General features: G+C 38.7%; 1 protein-coding gene across 2 annotated transcripts in view; it reads right to left on the reverse strand.

Annotated features, from left to right (window-relative positions):
• The window catches only part of RNF24 (ring finger protein 24), a 108,088-nt gene that overhangs the window by 5,592 nt on the left and 75,219 nt on the right, over window positions 1-27,277 (reverse strand). For both annotated transcript variants that reach the window (XM_006072938.4, XM_006072936.4), the window contains exons 3-4: window positions 23,063-23,105; window positions 20,904-20,945 (exon numbers count right to left, since the gene is read on the reverse strand). In XM_006072938.4, the coding sequence (XP_006073000.1) occupies window positions 20,904-20,945; window positions 23,063-23,105 (85 nt within the window). The remainder of the gene's footprint in view (window positions 1-20,903; window positions 20,946-23,062; window positions 23,106-27,277) is intronic.

Genomic DNA, 27,277 nt, shown 5'->3' on the forward strand with positions numbered 1-27,277 from the left:
CTCAACTGCTTGGAAAGAAGCCTTATTCAAACCCAGATGCTGGGTTCCAGCCACTACTTCTTGAGCACTTACCAGGGCCAAGGGACACCATTTACTCAGTTTACAGATGGGGAAACAGAAACTCAGAGCAGTAACCATGTTGCCTGGAGGCAGTGCAGTTGGTGAGTGCCAGGCCTGGCTGAGGATCCAGGTCTGTAAACACTTTCATTTGCCCAAAGCTTGAACTCCTCCCTGCTTGCTTCCCTGTCCATCTCCAGGGATCCTGGTTAAGCCATCACCATTTCTTGTCCAGACTGCTGACCAGCCTCCCTGTCACCCATTTCTTAACCTATAATATGTAATCCAATATTCTCAGGTTTTGTGACAGGACATGTGGCTCTTTGTGCCCTGTGGCCAGTGCTATGAATGTTGGTCTTCCATCACTCTTCACAGAACTCTCAGGGCCTTGTGTATACAGCAGACAAGATCTTCACAGGAGGAGGAGGAGAATGGATAAGTGTCTTATCAGCTTGGATTACTGCTGAGACAGCATGAGAGGAGGGAGGAGAGCAGGACAGATGGCTGGCCTCGGCTGGGACACCCAAGCTGTGTGACTTCTGCCATCGTGATGCCCCTCAAGCTCTGTTCCTTCATCTGCAGGGTAAGGACATTATGTGCCTCTCCCTCCCTCCACCTGAGACTGTCATCATGTCATCAGCTCAAGCTGGGGGCAGGCCTGAGGAGGTAGGAAGGCATTCTACTGATACCAGTTTTTATTCATACTTAAATTTAGTGATGGGAACACTATTTTCAAGCCCATTTTTGTTTTCTGGAGGAAGGTTAAGAACAACCTGTGGGTAAAGATGAGGAACTAGCAGTTTTGGTCTTGGGATGATCTTTTGGGCTTCAGCTTCCCATCTGTAAAGGGGGAATGATGTTCCCACCTCCTACACTGTGTGAACAGGTCCTCTGGCCTTAACATCTAGCTTTCTTCCTGGCATAACCTTCTGAAAAAAAAAAAAAAACTGAGGACTGCTGGCTCTGCCCTGTAGAGATTCAGTGCTGATCCTACCAAAGGGCAAGATGTTGGATGAGTCATTCATTTTTATTTGGTTATTTTCCCAGAATCCAAAATTAGATTTGTAGCTTTTTCAAATGGAGTTACTATTAATGGCTATTATGTTCTTTTAAAAAAATTCTAAAACCATAGTCACCTGAAAAAAAAGAACAAAATAAACTCTGACATGTTAAGTGCTAAAGGTGACCAGAAGCCAAGGGCAGTCATGATGAGAAAAGCTTAGATCTGACTACTTAGCAGTTCCCTCAAGGGTCCAACTAATTTTACAAATTTACAGATTGTACTTTGCAAATGAGCTTTATTCTGCAGTATTTCAATGAGACTGTTTTTTTCACTCCTTCTTTTAAAATGGAGCTATAATTCATACACCATAATATTCACCCTGTAAAGCATACAATTCAGTGCATGCTAAGTCACTTCAGTTGTGTCTGACTCTTTGCAACCCCATGGACTGTAGCCCATAAGGCTCCTCTGTCCATGGTCTTCTCCAGGCAAGATACTGTAGTGGGTTGCCAGTTCCTCCTTAGGGGATCTTCCTGACACAGGGATTGAACCTGGGTCTCCTGCATTGCAGGAAGATTCTTTACTGTCTGTGCTACCAGGGAAGCAATTCAGTAGTGTGTGTTTTTATTTTTTTTTTTAAATATATTCACAGAGTTGTGCAACCATCACCACTATCTAATTTCTATGTCAGCAAATTTGGAAAACTCAGCAGTGGCCACAGGACTGGAAAAGGTCAGTTTTCATTCCAATCCCAAAGAAGGGCAATGCCAAAGAATGTTCAAATTACTGTACAATTGTGCTCATTTCACATGCTAGCTGGTGGCTCAGATGGTAAAGAATCTTCCTGCATTGCAGGATACCTGGGTCGGGAAGATCCCCTGGAGAAGGAAATGGCTACCCACTCCAGTATTCTTGCCTGGAGATCTCCATGGACAGAGGAACTTGGGACTACAGTTCATGGAGTCATAAAGAGTTGGACACAACTGAGTGACTAACACACTCACACATGCTAGCAATGTTATGCTCAAAATCCTTCAAGCGAGGCTTCAGCAGTACATGAACTAAAAACTTCCAGATGTATCAGCTGGATTTAGAAAAGGCAGACGAACCACAGATCAAATTGCCAACATTTGCTGGATCACAGAGAAAGCAAGGGAATTCCAGAAAAACATCTACTCCTGTTTCATTGACTATTCTAAAGCCTTTGACTGTGCAGATCACAACAAACTGTGGAAATTTCTTAGAGATGGGAATACCAGACCACCATACCTGTCTCCGAGAAACTGTATGCAGCTCAAGAAGCAACGTTTAGAACCAGACATGGAACAACAGACTGTTTCAAAATTGGGAAAGGAGTACATCAAGGCTGTGTATTGTCACCTCACTTATTTAACTTATATGCAGAGCACATCATGTGAAATGCTGGGTTGGATGACTTATAAGCTGGAGTCAAGATTACCGGGAGAAATATCAACAATCTCAGATATACAGATAATGATGCCACTCCAAAGGCAGAAAGTGAAGAGGAACTAAAGAGCCTCTTGATGAGGGTGAAAGAGGAGAGTGAAAAAGCTGGCTTAAAATTCAACATTCAAAAAATAAGATCATGTCTTTCGGTCCCATCACTTCATAGCAAATAGATGGGAAAAAATGTAAATAGTGAGAGGCTTTATTTTTTGGGGCTCCAAAGTCACTGCAGATGGTGACTGCAGCTCTGAAATTAAAAGATGCTTGCTCCTTGGAAGGAAAGCTATGACAAACCTAGACAGCATATTTGTTGTCGGCAAAGCAGAGACATCACTTTGCTGACAAAGGTCCGTCTAGTCAAAGTTATGGTTTTTCCAGTAGTCATGTACGGATGTGAGAGTTGGACCACAGAGAAGGTTGAGCACCAAAGAATTGATGCTTTCAAATTGTGGTGCTGGAGAAGACTCTTGAGATTCCCTCAGACTGCAAGGAGATCAAACCAGTCAATCCTCAAGGAAATCAACCCTAAATATTCATTGGAAGGACTGATAATGTAGCTGAAACTCCAATACTTTTGGCCACCTGATGTGAACAGCCTACTCATTGCAAAAGACCCTGGTGCTGGGAAGGATTGAGAGCATGAGGAGAATGGGGCAACAGAGAATGAGATAGTTGGATAGCATCACCAACTTAATGGACATGAGTTTGAGCAAACTCCAGGAGATAGTGAAGGACAGGGAAGCCTGGTGTGCTGCATGCAGTTCATGGGGTCGCAAAGAGTTGGACATTACTTACCAACTGAACAACAACAAATAAGCAGTCACTATCCATTCTGCCTTTTCCCCTGGTAACCACTGATTAATTTCCTGGCTTAATGTATTTGTTTATTCTGGTCATTTCAAAATGGACTGGAATCACGAAATGGCATCATACAACATGTGGTCTGTTGTGTCTATCTCCTTTCACTTAGAATGATACCTTTATGGGTCATCTATATTGCAGCATGAATCAACACCTCATTTTAATGGCAAAATGGTATTCTGTTACATTGAATATACCACCTTTGTTTATCCAGTCATCTGTTGATAGCAACTTGGGTTGTTTCTACCTTTTGGGTATTGTGAATAATATTGCTCAAAACATTAGTGTACAAGCATCTGTTAGTTTTCAGTTCTCTTGGAGTTTTCAGTTAGGAGTAGAATTGCTGGGTGTTTTTGAGGAACTACTAAACTGTTCTCCAAAGTGGTCAAACCATTTCACATTCCCATCAGCAGTGTATGAGGGCCCCAATCTCTCTGTATCTTCAGGTTATTATATCTTGTTGATTTATACACAATCTAGATGGTATGAAGAGATGCTTTATGTTTGAACTGGATTGCCATAATGACTAACGATGTGTTTATTGACCATTCATACACCTTCTTTGGAGAAATGTCTTTTCAGATTCTTGCCAATTTTTTAGTTGGGTAATTTTTCTTTTTCTTTTTGAGTTGTATGAGTTTTTTTATATATTCTAGACACAAATCCTTTATCAGATAGCCAGCTGACTTTGACAAGGGTGCAAAAGAGTCTATGGCAGAAGGATGGCCTTTCGGCAAACGGTATTGGAGCAACTGGACATCCAGAGGCACCAGAAGTATGATAGGATCCCTAAAGCAACCAAAAAAACTTGGTAAACTGGACTTCATCAAATTTAAAAACTTTTGTTCTACGAAAGATCTGTTAGGATAAAAATACTGGGATAAAGTGTTTGCAAATCTTTTTAATTTTTAATTAATGAGTGAATGAATGGCTGTGCTGGGTTTTTGTTGCTGAACATAGACTTTTCCTAGGTACGGCAAGTGGGAGCTACTCTTTGTTGGGATGCATAGGCTTCTCGTTGTGCTGGCTTCTCATGTTGCAAAGCACAGGCTTTAGGTGTGTGAGCTTCAGTAGCTGCAGCACATGGGCCCTGGAAAGCATAGGCTCCTGTAGTTGTGGTGCGTGGGCTTAGTTGCCCTGCAGCATGTGGAATCGTCCTGGAACCAGGGATTGAACCCACATCCTCTGCATTGGCAGGTGGATTCTTTTTTTTTTTAAATATTAAAAAAAATTTAATCAGAGGATAATTGCTTTACAATGTTGTGCTGGTTTGTGCCATTCATCAACATGAATCAGCCATAGGTATACATATATCCCCTCCCTCTTGAACCTCAGTAGCACGTAGATTCTTAACCACTGAACCACCAGGAAAGTCCCAGATCTTTTTATTTTGTAGGCTTTTTATTATTGAGTTGTAAAAGTTATTTATATACGCTGAATACCAAACTTTTCAGATAAAAGATTTGCAAATATTTCCTTCCTGTGATTTGTCTCTTTACTTTCTTGATAATGTTCTTTGAAGCACAAAAGTTTTAAGTTTTGATGAAGTTCAATTTATCTAGGTTTTTCTTTGGCTGTTTGTGATTTACGTGTCATACCTAAGAAACCACTGTCTAATCCAAAGCCATGAAGACATATATTTATGTTTACTTCTAAGAGTTTGGTTATTTTAGTTGTTACATTTAGGTCTTTGATTCATTTTTGAGTTATTTTGTGTATGGTGTGAAGCAGGGCTCCAATTTCATTCCTTTTTTTTTTTTTTTTTGCAAAAACTTTTACAGTTAAAACCCCCAATATGACTTCTAAGTTATTATTTTAAAAGCTTTTATTTGACTGTAGTAAGAATAATATAATCAAATCAATATAATCCAGTCAACATCCTTTGACTTATTTTCATTTCCAAGGAAAGAAAAATACTCTGTACATGAGTAAATATTGGCAAGTTGAGCACAAAGTTATATATGATGACTAATTTCCTTCTTTTGTGTGTGGGTATCTAGTTATCCCAGGACCATTTGTTCTCCCCACTTTTTCAAATTATGGGAGTAAGGCAACTCATTTACAGGAGACTTGGAAAATACAAAGTTACATATAGTTCTACTATATATTATAATTACTTTTTAAGTAGATAAATTAAGATGTTAATTGGAGTTTCAATATCAAACACTAAAAAATTAATAGAATGAAAAGACAGAAAAGTAGAAGGATGTAGTAGACCTGAAAGGCCTTATGAACCAATTCAACATGATTAAGATTTACACAGTTTTCACACAACAGCAGGATACAAATTCTATTCCAGTTCCCATAGACTATAAACTAGGAGACACTGGAACATATCCAGAGACATATAACAAGGTGCAAAAGTTTCATGGTCTAAAGGTATTGAAATCATACAGTCTCTTCTCTTATCACTGTAGAATTATGTTAGAAATCAAAATCAAAAGATACTCGAAAATAACCCACATATTTTCAAGTGCAATGTGACATTTACCAAGAGAGGCCTTTGACTTAGCCATTGAAAGCTTCAATGAAGTTAAAAGACTAAAAAAAAACAGAGGGCGATTGCAGAGAAGAAAACATTTAAATGAGAAATTAGTATCAAAATGAGAAATTAATATTAAAAATACTTTAAACAAAATCCCATGTTATTTGGAAGTTAAATGTCCACTTTTAAATGATGGGTGTATCTAAGAAGCCATAACAAGGAAAATTAGAAAAATATTTGTAGTAGAATAAAAATAAAAAGAATTTATCAGAATTTGTTGCATGAAGCTGAAGCTGCTCAATGCAACTAAATATAATGTGGAATTTTAAATAAGGTATGAAAACAGATAATGGACACGAGCATAAAATTTGGTGAAATCTGAACAAAATCTGTAGTTAATAATACTGTATCATATGTTAATTTCTTGTTTTTTTTTTTTTTTTTTTTTTTTTACAATATAGTATTTTTTTATATTCTCAGAATTGGATTAGAAGTTTCAAGCCTCATTCACATTAAAAAAAAATTAAGAAGATAATACGCTTTCTAGACTTTTAGCAGTAATACTAAGTGGAACAATATCAAAGTTTTGAGTGAATATAAATTAGAAATCTAGCATTCTACTCAGTCAAACAAGTGAAACCAAAATGTCACAAAATTTTTAGCTAGGCAAAAATAGGATCCTAAGTTTCTTAAAATGTATATATTATATATACTATATATATATATACACACACACACACACACACACATATACACAAAAGCTTTCTTATTATACTAGATATTAAGAAAGAACAGAGGAGAAATTGGAAAACATAAACTAAATGAAATGCAATACTGAATATGAAATAGAGAAATGAAACAAACTAGATAAAAGTAGAAAATCATCATATAATCCAGTTGTTTTTAAAGATAGGTATTCATTGAGTCACATCCAGAGCTTTGGAGAAAAAAACAATACCTGGGTATTTGTATTTTTCAAAAAATTCCAAGTAATATGCATCTGGATTTTAAAAAGTGATTACAGGTTTTTCTATTACATGGTAATTTTGGTGATATAGGGTTCTATTATTTATTTTGACCAATCATGATTTAATGGTACTAAGTGAATAACAGCTACATAATCACAACAGTAAAAGATGTTTATTAGTTTTCACAATCAATATCCAAACAAAAATAAAAGATAATTACAATTGCAAGCCATAATGGAAACATGACTAACCTAACAATATAAAATAATTACATACAATTTAGGGGATTAAGTAGAGTGATGTGGTAACTTGAAGTGCTTATGACATGCATATGTTTTCATCCATCCAGCAAGTCTATGTCCTGTGGTTGGCACGTTTAATCCATTTACAGTTAAGGTCATTATCAATATGTATGATCCTATTACCATTTTCTTAACTGTTTTGTTTTTTGTAGGTCTTTTCCTTTTCTTGTGTTTCTTGCCTAGAGAAGTTCCTTTAGCATTAGTTGAAAAGCTGGTTTGGTGGTGCTGAATTCTCTTAACTTTTGCTTGTCTGTTAAGCTTCTGATTTTTTCATCAAATCTGAATGAGTCTTCTTGGTTGTAGGTTCTTCCCTTTCATCACTTTAAATACACTGTGCCCTTCCCTTCTGGCATAGAGTTTCTGTTGAGAAATCAGCTGATAACCTTATGTGAGTTCTCTTGTATGCTATTTGTTGTTTTTCCCTTGTTGCTTTTAATATTTTGTCTTTAATTTTTGTCAGTTTGATTACTGTGTGTCTCAGTGTGTTCCTCCTTGGGTTTATCCTTCCTGGGACTCTCTGTGCTTCTTGCACTTGGTTGACTATTTCCTTTTCCATGTTAGGGAAGTTTTCAGCTATTAGCTCTTCAAATATTTTCTTGAGTCTTCTCTGTCTTCTCCTTCTGGGACTTCTATAATGCTAACACTGGTGCATTTAATGTTGTCCCAGAGGTCTCTTAGGCTGTCTTCATTTTTTTTTTTCTGTATGTTCTGCTTTGTGGCCATGATTTCCACCATTCAGTCTTCCAAGTCACTTATCCATTCTTCTGCTCAGTTATTCTATTGATCCTTCTAGTGTATTGTTCATCTCTGTTTATTCTGTAGTTCTTGTAGGTCTTTGGTAAACATTTCTTGGATCTTTTCCATTCTTTTTCTGAGACTGTGGCTCATCTAACTATCATTCTGAATTCTTTTTCTAGAAGATTGTCTATCTCCATTTCATTTAGTTGCTTTTTCTGGGCTTTTATCTTGTCCCTTCATCTGGGACATAATCTCTGCTTTTTCATTTTGATTAACTTTCTGTGATGTGGTTTTCGTTTTGGTGGCTATGGGATTGCAGTTTTTCCTTATTCTGTCTGTCATCTGGTGGATGAGGTTAAGAGGCTTGTATAGGCTTCTGGATGGGAGGGACTAGAGGTGGGGAAAACTGGGTCTTGTTCTGGTGGGCAGGGCTGTGCTCAGTAAAACTTTAATCTGATTGTCTGCTGATGGGTGAGGCTGCACTCCCTCCCTGGCAGTTTTTTGGACTGAGGTGACCCAGTCCTGGAGTCTATAAGCTAGGGTTAATGGTGAACTCCAAGAGGGCTCATGTGCCAAGGGGCACCTCCTTGGACTGCAGCTGCCAGTGCCCCCATCCCTGCAGTGAGCCATGGCCAACCCACAGGACATCCTCCAGCACTAAGCAGGTAGTTTTCTGTGAGGTGACCGTTCCTTTCCCCTGGGTCTTGGAACACACAAGATTTTGTTTGTACCCTTCAAGAGTGGAGTCTCTGTTTCCCCCAGTCTGTGGAAGTTCTATAGTCAAATTCCACTGGCCTTCAAGGTCCGTTTCTGTGGGGATTCCTAGTCCCTTTGCCAGATACCCAGGCTGGGAAGCCTGACATGGGTCTCAGAACCTTCATAACAGTAGGAGAACTTCTTTGGTATTACTGTCCTCCAGTTTGTGAGTCACTCACCCCACGAGTATGGGATTTGATTTTATGGTGACTGCAGCTCTCCTTACCATCTTGTTGCAGCTTCTCCTTTGTCTTTGGACATGGGGTATCTATTTTTGGTGGGTTCCTGCATCCTCCTGTAGATGGCTGTTCAACAGCTAGTTGTGATTCTGGTGCTCTTGCAGGAGGAGATGAGCACATGTCCTTCGGCTCCACCACCTTGAACCAATCTACAGCACCGTTTGTTGAATAGACAGTTCTTTTCCTATTGAATGTCTTGGCATCCTTGTTGAAAATCAATTGACCATAAATGTATTGGTTTATTTCTGAACTCTCAATTCTATTCCATTGATTTTTATGTCTATCCATCTGCTTGTATCACACTGTCTTAAATACTGTAGCTTTGTGGTAAGTTCTGATATTGGGAAGTGTGAATCCTCCAGTTCTCTTCCTTTTTGAGATTGTATTTGGCCATTTGGGACTGTTACAGTTCCATGTGAATTTTAAGTTCTGCTTGTTTATTTCTACAAAAAAAGGGCAGCTGTGGTTTTGATAGGAGTTGTGCTGATTTTGTAAATATTTGGGGGGAATACTGCTGTATTTAATAATAGTAAGGACTTCCCTGGTGATCCAGTGGTTAAGAATCCACCTGCCAATGGACACAGGTTTGATCCCTGGTCTGAGAAGACTCCACATACCACAGGGCAACTAAGCCTGTGCACCACAATTTGAGCACCCTGGAGCCTGTGCTCTGCCACAAGGGAATCCATTGCAATTAGATGCCTGTGCAATGGCACCCCATTCCAGTACTCTTGCCTGGAAGGTCCCATGGATGGAGGAGCCTGGTGGGCTGCAGTCCATGGGGTCACTGGGAGTCGGACACGACTGAGCGACTTCACTTTCACTTTTCCCTTTCATGCATTGGAGAAGGAAATGGCAACCCACTCCAGTGTTCTTGCCTGGAGAATCCCAGGGACAGCAGAGCCTGGTGGGCTGCCGTCTATGGGGTCACACAGAGTCCGACACGACTGAAGTGACTTAGCAGCAGCAGCACTGTAACCAGAGAGTAGCCACAGCTAGAGAAAACCTGCAGCAGACATCAAGCGCAGAAAAAACAAACAAACCCAAAACAGTAGGTCTTCCAAATCATGAATACAGGATGTCTTTCCATTCATTTATGTCTTCTTTAATGTCTTTCAGTGATTTTTTTTTTTAATATTTAGCAGCTTTATTCATAATAGCCCCAAACTGAAAGAAACCCAAGTATTCTTCAACAGGTGAATGATTAAATGAACTGTACTACATACATATCATGGAATAATATTCAGGAATAAAAAGAAACAAACTATTGATACAACAGCTTGTATGAATCTGAGGAAATTGTGCTGAGTAGGAAAAATATCTTAAAATTTTACATGTTACATGATTACAGTTATATAACATTTGAACATCAAAATTTAAGACCACAAATAGATACAGACCTACTGAAGCTTCAGCTTTCTTTGACTTTTTCTGGACCTTCTTTTCAAAGGGCTTATCAGATGAGATCAGACCCACTCACACTCCAGAGGAGAGGATTGTACAGGGTATGCACATCGGTGTGCTGTTGCTGCTAAGTCACTTCAGTCATGTCCGACTCTGCGACCCCATAGACGGCAGCCTACAAGGCTCCTCCGTCCCTGGGATTCTCCAGGCAAGAACACTGGAGTGGGTTGCCATTTCCTTCTCCAATGCATGAAAGTGAAAAGTGAAAGTGAAGTCGTTCAGTCGTGTCCAACACCTTGCGACCCCATGGACTGCAGCCCACCAGGCTCCTCCATCCATGGGGTTTTCCAGGCAAGAGTACTGGAGTGGGTTGCCATTGCCTTCTCCTACAGTGATGTTTTATAGTTTTCAGTGTACAAATCTGAGCATCTTTTGTCAAATTTATTCCCAGGAATCTTACCCTTTTTGGTGCCATTGTAATTGGAATTGTTTTCTTAATTTCATTCAGATTGTTCATTGCCACTACAAAGCTGATTTTGTATATTGATCTTTATTCTGAAAAATTTCTGAACTCATTTATCTCTTGATTTTTGGTGCATCTAATTGCAATGGATTCTTTTGGGGTTCCTGTGGCTACAAAATCATATCTACAAATACAGTTTTACTTCTTAATTTCCAATCTGGATGCCTTTTACTACTTTTTCATGCTCAACTGCTCTGGCTTGACCCCCCCAGTACAATGTTAAATAAAAGTGATTAGAGTAGGCATCCTTGTCTAATTTCCTTTTAGGAGGAAAAGCTTCCAATCTTTCAATAAGTATGATGTTAGTTGTGGGTTTTTCATAGAAACCTTGATCAAGTTGCAGAAGTTCCCTTCTGCTCCTAGTTTATTGAGTATTTTTATCATAAAAGAATGTTGAATTTTGTCAAATGCTTTTTCTGCATCTATTCAGGTGGTCATGTGTTCTCCCTACCCCTTTATTCTATCAATTGGGTGTATTACATTGACTGATTTTCCTTTGTTCAACCAACTCTGTATTCCTGGGACAAATTATAATCCTTTTTATATGCTGCTGATTTTGGTTTGCTAGTGTTTGTTGAAGATTTTTACAACTATATTGATAAGTGATATTGATTTGGAGTTTTTTCTTTTTTATGATATCACTGACTGGTCCTGATATCAAGATGATACTGGCCTTACAGAATGAGACAGGAAATCAGTCTTCATTTTTCAAAGTCAAAGAATAGATCCTATCAGCCCTGTTAGAAACTGGGCTAGGACATACATTTACTGATTGGTCACTTGAGGTCATAGATACTTGAGGCCATTTGTTTTACATGATAAAAGGCAGAAAGGTCCTTAACACATTGTTGACTAGAGATATATTAATTCATCGTTTGTTACCTGAACATTATTGACCAGAGATGTATTAATATATTTTTTGACAGTGATACAATTAACATTACCATGTGAAGTTGTTAGAGTTTAAAATTGATCAAGGCTTCATTATACAACTTATGATTGTCATGATCATTCACATTTTGCTCTGTTGGATTTTTCTTCCAACTTTGTGTATGTTATAAATGCAAGTTTATTACCGTAAAATTTTCAAAAATGACACATTGTGAAATTTTGAGTAAATAAGAATTTTCCAGTAAATTTTATGCAGATACTTTCTCTGTTGTCTGTGCAACATATATACTAGTGCATCAGAAGATGATTTTTCAGAATACACTTCTAATTCAGATATGAATATTCAGTTCAGTTCAGTCACTCAGTTGTGTCTGACTCTTTGCAACCCCATGAATCACAGCACGCCAGGCCTCCCTGTCCATCACCAATTCCCGGAGTTCACTCAAACTCACGTCCATTGAGTCGGTGATACCATCCAGCCATCTCATCCTCCGTCGTCCCCTTCTCCTCCTGCCCCCAATCCCTTCCAGCATCAGAGTCTTTTCCAATGAGTCAACTCTTCGCATGAGGCGGCCAAAGTACTAGAGTTTCAGCTTCAGCATCAGTCCTTCCAAAGAACACCCAGGACTGATCTGCTTTAGAATGGACTGGTTGGATCTCCTTGCAGTCCAAGGGACTCTCAAGAGTCTTCTCCAATACCACAGTTCAAAAGCATCAATTCTTTGGTGCTCAGCTTTTTTCACAGTCCAACTCTCACATCCATACATGACCACTGGAAAAACCATAGCCTTGACTAGACGGACCTTTGTTGGCAAAGTAATGTCTCTGCTTTTCAATATGCTATCTAGGTTGGTCGTAACTTTCCTTCCAAGGAGTAAGCGTCTTTTAATTTCATGGCTGCAGTCACTATCTGCAGTGATTTTGGAGCCCCCAAAAATAAAGTCTGACACTGTTTCCACTGTTTCCCCATCTATTTCCCATGAAGTGATGGGACCAGATGCCATGATCTTCGTTTTCTGAATGTTGAGTTTTAAGCCAACTTTTTCACTCTCCTCTTTCACTTTCATCAAGAGGCTTTTTAGTTCCTCTTCACTTTCTGCCATAAGGGTGGTGTCACCTGCATATCTGAGGTTATTGATATTTTTCCCAGCAATCTTGATTCCAGCTTGTCCTTCTTCCAGCCCAGCGTTTCTTATGATGTACTCTGCATAGAAGTTAAATAAGCAGGGTGACAATATACACCCTTGATGTACTCCTTTTCCTATTTGGAACGCAGTCTGTTGTTCCATGTCCAGTTCTAACTGTTGCTTCCTGACCTGCATATAGGTTTCTCAAGAGGCAGGTCAGGTGGTCTGATATCCCCATCTCTTTCAGAATTTTCCACAGTTTCTTGTGATCCACACAGTCAAAGGCTTTGGCATAGTCAATAAAGCAGAAATAGATGCTTTTCTGGAACTCTCTTGCTTTTTTGATGATCCAGCAGATGTTGGCAATTTGATCTCTGGTTCCTCTGCCTTTTCTAAAACCAGCTTGAACGGTTCATGTATTGCTAAAGCCTGGCTTGGAGAATTTTAAGCATTACTTTACTAGCGTGTGAGATGAGGGCAATTGTGCGGTAGTTCGAGCATTCTTTGGCATTGCCTTTCTTTGGGATTGGAATGAAAACTGACCTTTTCCAGTCCTGTGGCCACTGCTGAGTTTTCCACATTTGCTGGCATATTGAGTGCAGCACTTTCACAGCATCATCTTTCAGGATTTGAAATAGCTCAACTGGAATTCCATCACCTCCACTAGCTTTGTTCGTAATGATGCTTTCTAAGGTCCACTTGACTTCACATTCCAGGATGTCTGGCTCTAGGTGAGTGATCACACCATCGTGATTATCTTGGTCGTGAAGATCTTTTTTGTATAGTTCTTCTGTGTGTTCTTGCCACCTCTTCTTAATATCTTCTGCTTCTCTTAGGTCCATACCATTTCTGTCCTTTATCGAGCCCATCTTTGCATGAAATGTCCCCTTGGTATCTCTAATTTTGTTGAAGAGATGTCCAGTCTTTCCCATTCTGTTGTTTTCCTCTATTTTTTTTGCATTGATCGCTGAGGAAGGCTTTCTTATCTCTCCTTGCTATTCTTTGGAACTCTGCATTCAGATGCTTATATCTTTCCTTTTCTCCTTTGCTTTTCGCTTCTCTTATTAGACCAACAAAAATGACAAAAGACCTTAGTGATTGATTCTGATATGGAAAGTGAAAATGAAGCTCGTGGTGCTGGAGAAGACTTCACAGGTGTGTCAGGTGTAACTATTGAATGTAATAACCTGCAAAGTGTTAGTGAGGCAACAGAACTGATTTTTGGCCAGCCAAAATAAAAATCGCCATCCACAGGCATTAGTTTCGGCAAAAATCCGCTAGTCAATAGCAAGTTAACTGACAGCTCTTCAGAGAATAGAAGGGAGCTGGGATTTCAGAGTAATTTTTTCAGCTTGGGGAACAGCAGAAGCTTCAACTTTGTGGGTACAATAGGGGCATCATAACGTGAAGGCTCCAGACTAAAAAAGATAAAGGGCCATCTATTTTTCTCCACACTCAGAAGTTGGAGGATATGTCCATTCTCCTCAACTTTTTTAAACCTCAACTGCTATAAAAGCAAAACAAGGAATAACACTTACCCTACCTAACCTTCGCAGAAGGCAATGGCACCCCACTCCAGTACTCTTGCCTGGAAAATTCCATGGACAGAGGATCCTGGTGGGCTATAGTCCATGAGGTCGCTAAGAGTTGGACACGACTGAGAGACTTCCCTTTCACTTTTCACTCTCATGCATTGGAGAAGGAAATGGCAACTCACTCCAGTGTTCTTGCCTGGAGAATCCCAGGGACGGGGGAGCCTGGTAGGAGGCCATCTATGGGGTCACACAGAGTTGGACATGACTGAAGTCACTTAGCAGCAGCAGCAGCTACCTAACCTAATTTTTTTATAGTGTGAGTTCCCTTGCTCCTGAGATAAATTATATGAAGAAACAGACATCTTGGTAATCTTGCCACCTGGAATACATGATTCCATTTTTTTTTTAACTTTGACATTATACCCATAAAAAAAACAAATTTTAAGGGAAAATGGCTTTTAGGGACCATAGCACACTGGGAAGAAGACTTAATTTTCTAGTACTCACAGAGTATATGATCCCTAAAATGCCCAAGAAGGAAGGATTTGACATTTTCCAACGGGCTGACACAATCTGTAAATTTACCTCAAATGCGAGCTAGGGAATGGAGAGTCACATGGGGAAGACAATGTCATACAATGAACATGACCCACAGCTTATGTCATTTAGCCAAAATGATTTTCTTTTAAATAGACAATCATTCTTTGATGGTGGTAGTGGACAATAATTATTACACTTTTCCTTGAATAGTTACAAGGATAATCATATATTTGCAAAGGCAGCATTCCCAATTCAGAGGTGTCATTTAATGTTGGAATCTTTGAAAGCTATGAAAGCAACCTAAACATGGCTGTGCTGCTCAGAAGAGATCTGACTTTCTTGTTCCAGCCTGAAATACAATGGGCAGTCCCTTCCATGGCCTTCATGTATTCGTGTGCTCAGCCCATTACTGTCCTAGCCTCATTGGCTTATGACTTTCTCTCCCTCTTTGAGGGAAGGGAGGGACTATACTCTGTTTACTCAGTCTCTAGGGTCTAAATATTGTCAGTTCCCTACACATGCTTTGGGCTTTTTTTTTTTTTTTTAAACAATTTTTTACAATGTAAACTTGGGACAAACCTCAGTTGGGTTCTAAGTACTTATAATTTAAAAATAAATTTCAGTAATGTGATTTATAAGAAGATTGATCAGTAATCTCAGAAAGATGAGTGGGTTTAAAATCTCCTCCCACATAAGAAAGGGATGTAGTAAAACTTATAGCAACAGAGTCACCTCCTCACTGGACCAAAGGGAAAGGAGTGGGCTTGTGGGGAAGTGAGAAGGAAAAGATATTCTTAAAAAAATTTTTTTTATTTCATTTTTGGCTGTGCTGGATCTTTGTTGCTGCCCAGGGGCTTTCTCTAGTTGCAATGAGAAGGCTACTCTAGTTGTGGTGTGCAGACTTGTCATTGCCGTGGCTTCTCTTGTTGTAGCGCATGGGCTCTAGGCGCTCTGGGTTCAGCAGTTGTGGCACTTGGGCTCAGTAGTGGTGCTGCATGGGCTGAGTTGCCCTGTGGCATGTGGGATCTTCTTGGACCAGGGATCAAACTGTGTCCCCTGCATTGACAGCAGATTCTTTTCTTTTTAATTAAAAAATATTTATTTTATTATTTGGCTGTACCAGGTCTTAATTGTGACCTGTGGGATCTAGTTCCCTCAAGAGGGACTGAACCCCCTGCATTGGGAGCATGGAGTCTTAGCCACTGGACCACCATGGAAGTCCCTAAAATATTTTTTAATGTTAACTTTTTAAATTGAAATATAGTTGATTTGCAGTGTTTCAGGTATACAGCAAAGTGATTCAATTTTTTATATATATGTGTATGTATATGTATATAGATATTAAAGGTGGCGCTAGTGGTAAAGAACTCGGCTGGCAGGCAGATTCTTAACCACTGGACCACCAGGGAAGTCCGGAAAAGATGTTTTTAACTTCATTTTACACAAGGGGCGACTTCATGGGGTTACCTTCCTAGAGTCTCTTTCTGTGGAAACTAGGGTAGAGCAAGGCCATAGCGTGTTTGCCACATGACTGCTCATTCACTCTCTACCTGACCCAGGAGTTTTCCTGGTCCTTGTGCAGCTAGGATCCTAGCTGCTGAGATGCAGGAAGGAGCAGATTCTCCTTTCCTTTCTGCAGTATCACCCTAACAGAAAAGGTGATGGACCCAAACGTGCTCAAATTTGGAAGCTACGTGGATGTCTGTATCACTGTATTGTACTGTGTAGATACAGGCCTAACGTTCTGATTGGCCCACGTGGCCACAGAAGGTGGATAAGGCTTGCTCTGGGAGAGTGGCAGGATAGAAAGAGTACAATACAGAAAAAATATTTGAAGAAATAATAGCTAAAAAGCTTGGTGAAAGACAAATCTACATATTTATGAAGCTGAGTAAACTCCAAACAGGAAAAATCCTAAGAAATCCATGCTGAGACAAATCATAATCAAAATGCTGAAAACAAAAGGCAAAGAAAAAAATCTTGAAAGTAGCCAGAGAAAAAGGACACATTATTGACAGAAGATCAATGATTTGAATGACTACGTTTTTCTCATCAGACACCACAGAGGTCAGAAGGAAGGGGCACAACATTTTAAAAGCGCTGAAGGAAAAGAAACGTCAGCCTAGGGATAAAGATGAAATAAAGACATTCTCAGCTGAAAGCAAAGTAACAGAATTCATAGCCAGCAGATCTACTGTAAAAGAATTGCTAAATGAGATTCATCAGATAGAAGGAAAATTACATAAGAAGGAAACTTGGAACAACAAACTGTTTTTCCCCTCCAGAATTCTTTAAAATATATCTAATGGTTGAAAGTAAAAAATACAACACTGTCTGATGGGATTTTCAATGTATATAGATACTATATACTTACTATATATAGGGGTGAAAGTAAAGGGATCTATATGGTGGGAAGGTTTCTACATTCCAACTGAAGTGCTAAAAAATTGATTCTAGGTATTTATTTTGTAATCCCTAAGCAACCACTAAAAAATTATACAAAAAGATAAAATCATAATATGATTTTATGAATGTTTAAATGAATGTTTAAATGACCCAAAAGAAGGTAGGAAAGGGAAACAAAGGAATAAAAAAGAGAGGGAAAAGAAGATGATAAAAAAGAGTTGACCTAAGTCCAAACATAGTAATAATTGCATTAAACATAAATAGTCTAAGCACATCATTTAAAAGACAGATTGGCAGGGTGGACTAAAAAACATAACTATATGCTGTTTATAAAAACACTACTTCAAATATAAATAGACATAATGTGTTTACAGATTAGATGACTCAACATGGTAAAGATGCTAATTTCCCCCTAACTGATTTACATATTTAATGCAAATAATAATAAAAAAGCAGGATGTTTGTGTCTCTGTGTGTGTGTAGTTATAGACAAGTTGCTACTACAATTTACATGAAAGAGCAAAGGAACTAGACCAGCTAAAACAGTTTTGGAAAAAAAAATAAAGTTGGAGGAATCATACACCTGATTTTAAGACTTGCTATAAAGGTACAATAATCAAAACTGTGGTACTGGTGAAGGAAACAGGCACAAAAATCAATAGAACAGAATCCAGAAATAGACTCATAAGAATATGGCCCTTTGATTTTTGATAAAGGTGCAAAAAAGATTTAATGGAGAAAGCAACCACTCACCATAACCAGAGCTGGGGATACTGTGGTGAACAAATCAAAGACTAAATGCAAATGACAAGGCTCTCGGGCTGTTCTTAAAACAAAACTCAGATCTGGCGATAGCTGGCCTCTATTCCCCTGGAGCTGAGTGCTGACGATTTCTTTAACACAAGACCTTGCCTGCCACAGTGTGTCACAGCTTCCAGGGCACCTTTCTGTTTCTCTTGATACCAAGATTCCATTAGATGCAATTCATTATCCCACTTACATGACTGTCCTGTTGTTTTCTCTCAGAAATCTGTTTCTCTGGATCTATGTCTCTATTAAAAGATGGAGGAATAAAAGATAAACAAGGAAGACTATGGGTTTTAAAAGAAGGTATTTTTTCTTTACAGAAGGGCAATATATTCTCATGATTTTAATATGTACACATCATCTCCTTAGTTTCACATGTTGAGTGTTGCTCAACTCCTAGACTGGTAGAACAATGTAAACAAAAAGTGATATAAATAATCGTAGCTGTAGAGTGGTCTAAGAAGTAGGAGGGGTGGGTGGTGTTTGGGCAGCTGAGTCTGCAAGGTCCGAGGAAGGTTCCATTAGGGGAGCAAAAGCCAAGAAGAAGCAATTGTGCAATAGTGGAGCCCTCAAGAGCTTCTCACTGTTACTTCAGATAACACAAGGCACCCTTCTGTACATTCGTGTGTGATTCTCATTTATAGTCTTCTGTAATAGATGGTTAATGTCTTAAAAGCAGAGATTAGTTATGTTTCTCTGTGTCTCCATGGTTTATTACAATGTCTGCTATATTTTATGTATTCAGTAACTTTTAAAATTACAGTTGACCCTGGAACATAATGCAGGGGGCTATGGGTTGCTGACCCTACATGCAGTTGAAAAATCCATGTATAATTTCTAGTCAGCCCTCTGTATCCATGGTTCCTTTGTATCTTTAGTTCCTCTGTATCCACAAATTCAAACAACACAAAGAAGTCTGACAGAAAATAGTTTCAACACAAAGAAATGCATCCAAAAAGAACCAAATGAACTGTGAAAAATATATGTTCGGCCTCTGAAAACAGTTGTACAGCCAGGTTAGGTTTTCTTAGTTACAGTGAAACTGGAATTGATAGGTGCAGCTGGGATAACAATTCTGACACAAAATGATACACCACAATGTACTTTTTCAGGATAAAGATGCTAAACTAATGGGTCAAACCAATAAGGAAGACTTCTATTCCTGACAAACATGGTTATTCAGTATTGTTAATGTGTGTTAGAATTTGATCTTTTCAATTATGGTCATCAAAATGACCCCAAACAGAAGAGGATCACTTTCTATTACTGTTTTGGGAAAATTTTTAAAGTCAAATAGTAACTGATGCTTGAGTTTAATTCATGATTAAGTCTGAAATGCTGTACAGATTCTGTACCAGCTGAGCTACCAGGGAAGCCCAAAGGGCGTGTTGCCTCCCGGATGGGGAACCCTGGTCTCCCGCATGACAGGCGGGGATACTCACCACTACGCAATGAGGATGGTGTAACCATATCAACTCTTTGATAAAATATATGAAGAAAGAGTAAAGAAGCAGTGTGTGTGTGTCTGTTGCTCAGTTGTGTCCAGCTCTTTGCGACCCCATGGACTGTAGCCTGCCAGGCTCCTCTGTCCATGGAATTCTCCAGAATACTGGAATGGGTTGCCATTCCCTTTTCCAGATAATCTTTCTGGCCCAGGAATTGAACCCAGGTCTCTTGCATTGCAGGCAGATTCCTTTTTACCATCTGAGCCACCAGGGAAGCCCCCAAAACCAGCAATTCAACAATAACACAAATCATTATTTTTATTATTATTCAAATACTTTTACAGATTAACTCTCTTTGAAGAGATTGGCAATGTAGCTTCACCATAGTTAGGTTATATAAAACATAGGTATTATAATGTGAAGCTTTTCAAGTCCTTACTTTAAATACCAATTAAAAAACTCAGTAAGGGTGGAAGAGATAGGGCTCTAAAAATAAAAATTCTGAACATTTATAATCAGAGGCAACACAGGAATAAAATAAACAAGAATTACTATAGATTATTTGTCTTAAGGTGTACAGCAGGACACACACACACTTTTGTATTTACTTTAGATAGCATAACAACATAGTGAATATCCCAACCCCACAACCTCATCACTAAGTAACAACTGCAAGAGTTCTTCTCTCTCCTTGTATGTTCTTCCCCGTTCCATCTTTCCGTCTCACCTCCCCAAATCCCCACTGTCATGAAGCAATCACTGCCTTTTTTGTGGCATTGGTAAGAAAAAACTTCTGGGAACATTTTTAAGAGTGAAATTAATGCAAATTCACCTTGAGTAGAAAAACTTGTTTAGATTTGTCTCCTACTCACATAGTATGGACAGCAAGCAGCATCCCTGCTGCTATGATATCTTATGTTGGCAACAATCCCATTAAAAATGAGTTATTTTACTCTCTTGTAAGTCTTTACAAAATGGATTTTTATGTGACCTCACCCTCAAATATTCTATTAAGCTGATCAAAATAAGCCTAATTTTTTTTTCAGCTTCTGAAAATAAAGACATTTAAGCATCTTAGAATATACTCAGTGGTGGTGTGTGTGCTCAGTCATGTCTGACTCTTTGCAACCCCATGGACTGTAGCCCACCAGGCTCCTCAGTCCATGGAATTTTCTAGGTAAGAATACTGGAGTGGGTTGCTGTTTCCTACTCCAGGTGATCTTCTGACCTAGGGATCAAACGTGAGTCTTCCATTTCTCCTGTATTAGCAGGCAGATTCTTTACCACTGAGCCACCTGGGAAGCCCCCAAATAATCAAGAACAGATTAAAATACTTATAGGCAACTTACCTCATGCAAATTCAGTTCTTTTACTTTTTCTTTTAATATAACCTGTAAGACAAAAACGTATGCTTTTATGCCCATTTATATCTGTAATTTGAAATATGTCTCATTTTACTCACAAATATTTTTCTTTTATATTCTTGTGTATATAGCTCATATCACCTCATATTCAGTATTGGGGAGAATCTCTTTTACAGTTTGAGACAGAACATTTCAGCAATATTCTTTTAACTTGAGCAATGGTGCAATATTCTTAAAAGCAATTTTAAAATCTCTTTGAGAACAGATTAAATTCTGGGAGACGACATTAATACACAGCAATCTGGAGTAATTGCTAATATGGGGGGAAAGTAAATGAGATTGCTTGCCTCATGATTTGGTAAAACACAGTTTTGACTCATGGGACTGACTGGTAATTTATAAAAGAATGAAAGGTAAGGTCAACCTTAATTTTTGAAGCTTTGCTTATTATTATACATCACTATCCTCAGAAAACTTTAGCTCTATCTAGAGTTATATAAATGGGCTTGAAATTCATCCAGGTGCTGTCCCTAACCTAACTTTATGGAGATTGCATGTATGTGTGCTCAATTGTGTCCAACTCTTTGCCACCCCATGGACAGCAGCCCAACAGGTTCCTCTGTCCATGGGATTCTCCCCTAAGAATACTGGAGTGAGTTGCCATTTCCTCCTTCAGGGCATCTTCCCAACCCAGGGATCAAACCCATGTCTCCTGCATTGGCAGGTAGATTCTTTACCACTGAGTCACCTGGGAAGCCCAAAGGAAACCATAAACAAAATGAAAAGATAACCTATAGACTGGAGAAAATATGTGTCACAATTGACATTTCAGTCACAAATGATGTGACTGAAAAGGGCTTAATTTCCAAAATATACAAACAACTCATACAACTCAGTAACAAAAAACAACCCAATTGAAAAATGGGGAGAAGACCTAAATAGACATTTCTCCAAAGAAGACATACAGATGGCCAACAGTCATGTGAAAAGATGCTCAACATTACTAATTATCAGAGAAATGCAAATCAAAACTACAGTGAGTGCCACCTCACACCAGTCAGAAAGGCCAGCATTAAGAATCTACAAATAACAAATGCTGGAGAGGGTGTGGAAAAACAGGGAATTCTCCTGTGCTGTTGGTGGGAACGTAAGTTGGTGCAGCCACTAACTATGGAAAACAGTATAAAGGCTTCTCAAAAACAATTTGAGACAAAATTGAGACAAACAGATTCATTCCATTAGAAAACTAAGACATTTATCTCTGTAAATGAATCCCACGGGACCCATGGAGAAGAGTGGGGTTACCTATGAATATCAGTGTGGACATCCAAGGAACTCACCAATGAGCTCAGATTTCAAAGCAACACAGACAAAAGATGGACAAAAAGATATGTAATTCTAAAATGATGACATGGTTCTGTAACATCAGTATCAGCAAGATTAAAGACCCAAATAAACTGAAGTTTGTGCCCCGCCTTCTTTCCCTCTCCCAAACTACTAAGGATGACAAAAATAATTTCAAAAGAAAATTAAGGAACACCTAGGCCCACTGTTTGGTGTCAGTGGTAAAATATTAATGGATGACACATGGAAGAAAAAAAATTTTATGGGCCTTCAAGAAAAGCTAAATTTATTACCTTAAAGAGCAAATCAGCAAAGGGACAGTACTGAGGGCAAGGAATTAACAACAATGACAGAAGTATCTGGACTTCTCAGTGGTATGATGTGAACTAATATTTAAAGTAAAAAGGGAGGAGATGAGATCAGTATAATACACCTGGTTACCTCCAAGGAACCAGTATGTCTTTTAACAAGGAGGAAGGTAAAAAATTCATTTACTGGACCTCTGAACTCCATTAGAATAATGGTAACTTTAGGATTTTAAGCTACAGCATTTCCCTTTAGCAAAATGTTCTCCAGAGTTCCCTGTTAAATTGTATTATTTTATCATTTGAACTTTCTATAATTTCAAGTAATACTTAAGAATACTTAAAGTGAAGTGTATTGTACCGCAAACTGACAAGCAAAATGCTAAAATGAACACAAGCAAATCCAGTCTCAGTTCAAAATATGTGTGGAAATCTGAGCCCTCATTATTTGGTGAAAAACAAGATCAAAGCCAGTCTTAAGTAAATCTCTCTCACCTGTTTGTAGGCATAAAATTCTTTGTGTGCTTGATGTCTTAGCCTAAAAGACAGAAATGAGCAATGCAATATTGAGATTTCCATATAAGACTTTGAAAAAAATTTTAAACTTCCTATTTTTGGTATTAATTTGTATCATTTATGGTTTAAAATCTAGAATCTTTATTCTAGAATACACTCAAATGACATACCCACTACTATGTTATGAGAAAGTGACCAGTGAACCATAGAACATTATCCAAACATGTAAGATCAAGTGCAATCTCATTAAAACAAAATCTAAAATATTTTAATGAAGCGTCTTTTCCTATTTATAATATTTAATATATCACATTTTTCTTAATTAAAAATTGAAGTATAATATACATCTAAAAATGAACAAAAGCCTCAAGAATACACATTTTAAAAAATAATTATACACACTAGTTTAACTATCACCCAGATCAGTACATAGAACATTTCCAGCATCCCTGAAATGACTCTTCCCAATCAACATTCACCCGTAAAACTCCTAATTTTTATCACTGTAGATTAACTATGATTGTTTTTGACCTTCACATAAATGGATCATTTGGTGTATACTCTTCTGTGTTGACTTCTGTCAGTCAACAATTACTTGAGAAATGCATCTATGTTGCTGCAGTTATTGTTATTTTTGACGGACATAGTGTTTCATTTTATGAATAAATATGAAACTATCCATTTCACTGTTGGCAAATATTTAGGTTAATTCGGTTTGGGGCTATTACAAATAAAGCTGCTATACAAATTCTTCTGCGTGTCTTTTGGTGGACACACAGACTCATTTCTGTTGAGTATATACCTAGGAGTAGAACCGCTGCTCCAAAGTGCTTGTACAAGTTTTACTCCTATGGATAGGTAGTATACATGAAAGTTCTAGTTGTTCCACATCTTTGCCACAGCTTGGTAAGGTCAGTTTAAAACTTTTTGGCCAATCTGGTGAGTGTTCAGTGGGATCTCATTTTGGTTTTCTTTTTCTTAAGGTTTTTTTTTTTTTGATGTGGACTTTTTTTTTTTAAAGTCTTAATTGAATTTGTTAGAATACTGCTTCTGTTTTATGTTTTGGCTGCAAGGCATGTGGGATCTTAGCTCCCTGACAGGACTGAACTCACAGCCCCTGCATTAGAGGGTGAAGTCCTAACCACTGGCCTGCCAGAGAAGTACCCTCTCATTTTGGTTTTAATTTTGCATTTCCCAAATGATGTTTAGGACCCTTTCATATGCCTGTTGCCTGATTGGATACTTCTTTTTGAGGCAGGGCAGTGAAGCAGAAAAGGATAGCTTTATTAAAGTTTTGTCAGGCAAAGGGAGACAGGACAGGTTTCTGCCTTGAAAAACTATGTGTCTCAACCCCAGGGAACTTGATGAGGGTTTTTATAAGGGCTCAAAGGTGGTATCTGACAAGATTAAGGTGTAAGCAGGGCTTGCAACTCCTTTAATCTCAATAATCCTGCAATGCAGGAGACCTAGGTTTGATTTCTGAGTCAGGAAGATCTGCTGGAGAAGGGATAGGCTACCCACTGTAGTATTCTTGGGCTTTCCTGGTGTCTCAGCTGGTAAAGAATCCACCTGCAACGTGGGAGACCTGGGTTCTATCCCTGGGTTGGGAAGATCCCCTGGAGAAGGGAATGGCTACCCACTCCAGTATTCTGGCCTGAAGAATTCCATGGACAGTATAGTCCATGGGGTCACAGAGTCAGACACGAGAGACTTGCACTTAATCTCATCTCAGGTGACAGGTCTCCTAATCTTGATGGGCTTCTCTGGTCCCTTTAATCTTGCCTCACTGGTTTCTTGGCTGCTGCTCCTTCTTTGATTAGCAACTGTTTTAATCCACCCTTTGGAACTCAGGGAAGGTAATGGGAGACTGAAGTCTTGCCTACAAGAAATGGGAGACAGGGAGGGGACATATGTATACCTATGGCTGATTCATGTTGATGTTTGACAGACAAGAAAATTCTGTAAAGCAGTTATCCTTCAACCAAAAAATAAATAAATTAAAAAAAAAAAGAAATGGGAGACAGAAAGGCCTCCATCCTTGGGCACCCCATAGAGCCCTGCCTGGTTTCAAGATCACACCTGGTCTCTGGATGTAATGAAGCTCTGCTTCATTACAATAAGACTTTAAAGTCTCATTGCAGAAAGATTTAGTGAGAGAAAGTAATTGGTAAGAAGTGGGTTTATTTAGAGAGAAACACTCCACAGACAGAGTGTGGGCCAACTCAGAAGGTGAGAGCTGCCTGGATATATTCTTTTATGAAATGCCTATTCAAATATTTTGTCCATTTAAGAAAATGAGTTGACTGTCTTTTCCTTATTGATTTGTAGAAGTTCTTTAAATATTTTAGATGCAAGTCCTTTGTTGGGTATTGCAATTATTTTCTCCTACTCTATGGCTTTTTTCATTCTCTTAATGTTATCTTTTGATGAACAACAGCTTTTAATTTAATAAGCCCAGTTGGGTTTCCCAGGTGGCTCAGTGGTAAAGAATCTGCCTGCTGATGGAGGAGACTCAGGTTCAACTCCTGAGTCAGGAAGATACCCTGGAGGAAGAAATAGCAACCCACTCCAGTATTATTGCCTGGATAATCCCATGGACAGAGGAGCCTGGCAGGCTGCAGTCCATGGGGTCACAAAGAGTTGGACAATGACTGAGCACACATGCACCAGTTTATCACCTCTTTCCAATAACATCAGTTCTTTTTGTGTGCAGTTAAAGAAATCTTTGTCAACCTCCAGATCATGAAGATAATCTCGTGTGTGTACTGTGAAAATAATTTATTTTACCTATCACATTTAGGTTTATGATCCATCTGAAATTTGTATGTATGACATGAGGTAGAGGTCAAGATTCTTTTTACCTACATGCAGATTTTCATTTGACTCATTTATTGAAAAGATCCTTCCCCACCGTGTTGCCATGATATATCTGCTGTTTAAGTCAGACCAGTATGTGGTTCTGTTTCTAGAGTTTCTGTTCTGTCCCATTGGTTTATTTGTCAATTTTTGTATACTAGATTGAACAGAGCCCCATCAAAATTAATATAAAACTGCTACTTCAGAATGTAACCTTAATTGAAAATATAATTTTTGCAGACTATGTATTAGTTAAAATGAGGTCATATTATGATGAAGGTGGACCATAAATCCAATAAGACTGTTGTTCTTAGAGGAAGATGAGAGGACATACACAGGGAAGAAGGCCAGGTGAAGACAAAGGCAGAAACTGAAGTGATGCACCTACCAGTCAAAAAACATCAAGGATTGCTGATAACCACCAGGAACTAGGAAGAGGCAAGGAAAGATCCTCCCCACATAGCCTTCAGAGGTAGCATGGCCCTGCCAGCACCTTCATTTTGAACTCCTAGCCTTTAGAACTGCGAGAGATTAATACATTTCTATTGTTTTAAGCCATCTAGCTTGTGGTTCTTTGTTACAGAAACCCCGGGAAACTAATGTGCCTTGTGTCAATACCATGCCGTTTTTTTTTTTTTTTTTTTTTTTTAATAATCTTGGACTTACAGGAAAGCTGCAAAAAATATCAGAGTTCACAGATACTTCTCTCCCTAGTTTTCCAATATTCACATCTTACACAACCGTAGTACAATGATCAAAAGCAGGAAATTAACACTGATATTTTGATATTAATACTCATATAGAACTAACTAAGGAGAAGGCAATGGCACCCTACTCCAGTACTCTTGCCTGGAAAATCCCATGGATGGAGGAGCCTGGTAGGCTGCAGTCCATGGGGTCGCTAAGAGTCGGACACGACTGAGTGACTTCACTTTCACTTTTCACTTTCATGCACTGGAGAAGGAAATGGCACCCCACTCCAGTGTTCTTGCCTGGAGAATCCCAGGGACGGGGGAGCCTGGTGGGCTGCCGTCTATGGGGTTGCACAGAGTTGGACACGACTGAAGCGACTTAGCAGCAGCAGTAGCAGTATTAACCAAACAGATTTTATTTGAATTTCACCAGTTTTTTCATTAATATTTTTTTCTTATCTTGTGATTCAATTCAGGATCCCAGCTTGCCTCTAGTTACATCTCTTTAGCTTTTACTAATCTGTGACAGTTCCTTAATTTTTCCTTGTTTTTCAGGATTCTGATGTATCACTTGGCTATGGCAGTGTCTACTGGGTCTCCCCATTGTAAAGTTACTATTTTCCCCTTTGCAACTGATCGATACCAG

Source organism: Bubalus bubalis, chromosome 14 (genome assembly GCF_019923935.1).
Source record: "Bubalus bubalis isolate 160015118507 breed Murrah chromosome 14, NDDB_SH_1, whole genome shotgun sequence".
Classification (NCBI taxonomy): Eukaryota; Metazoa; Chordata; class Mammalia; order Artiodactyla; family Bovidae; genus Bubalus; species Bubalus bubalis.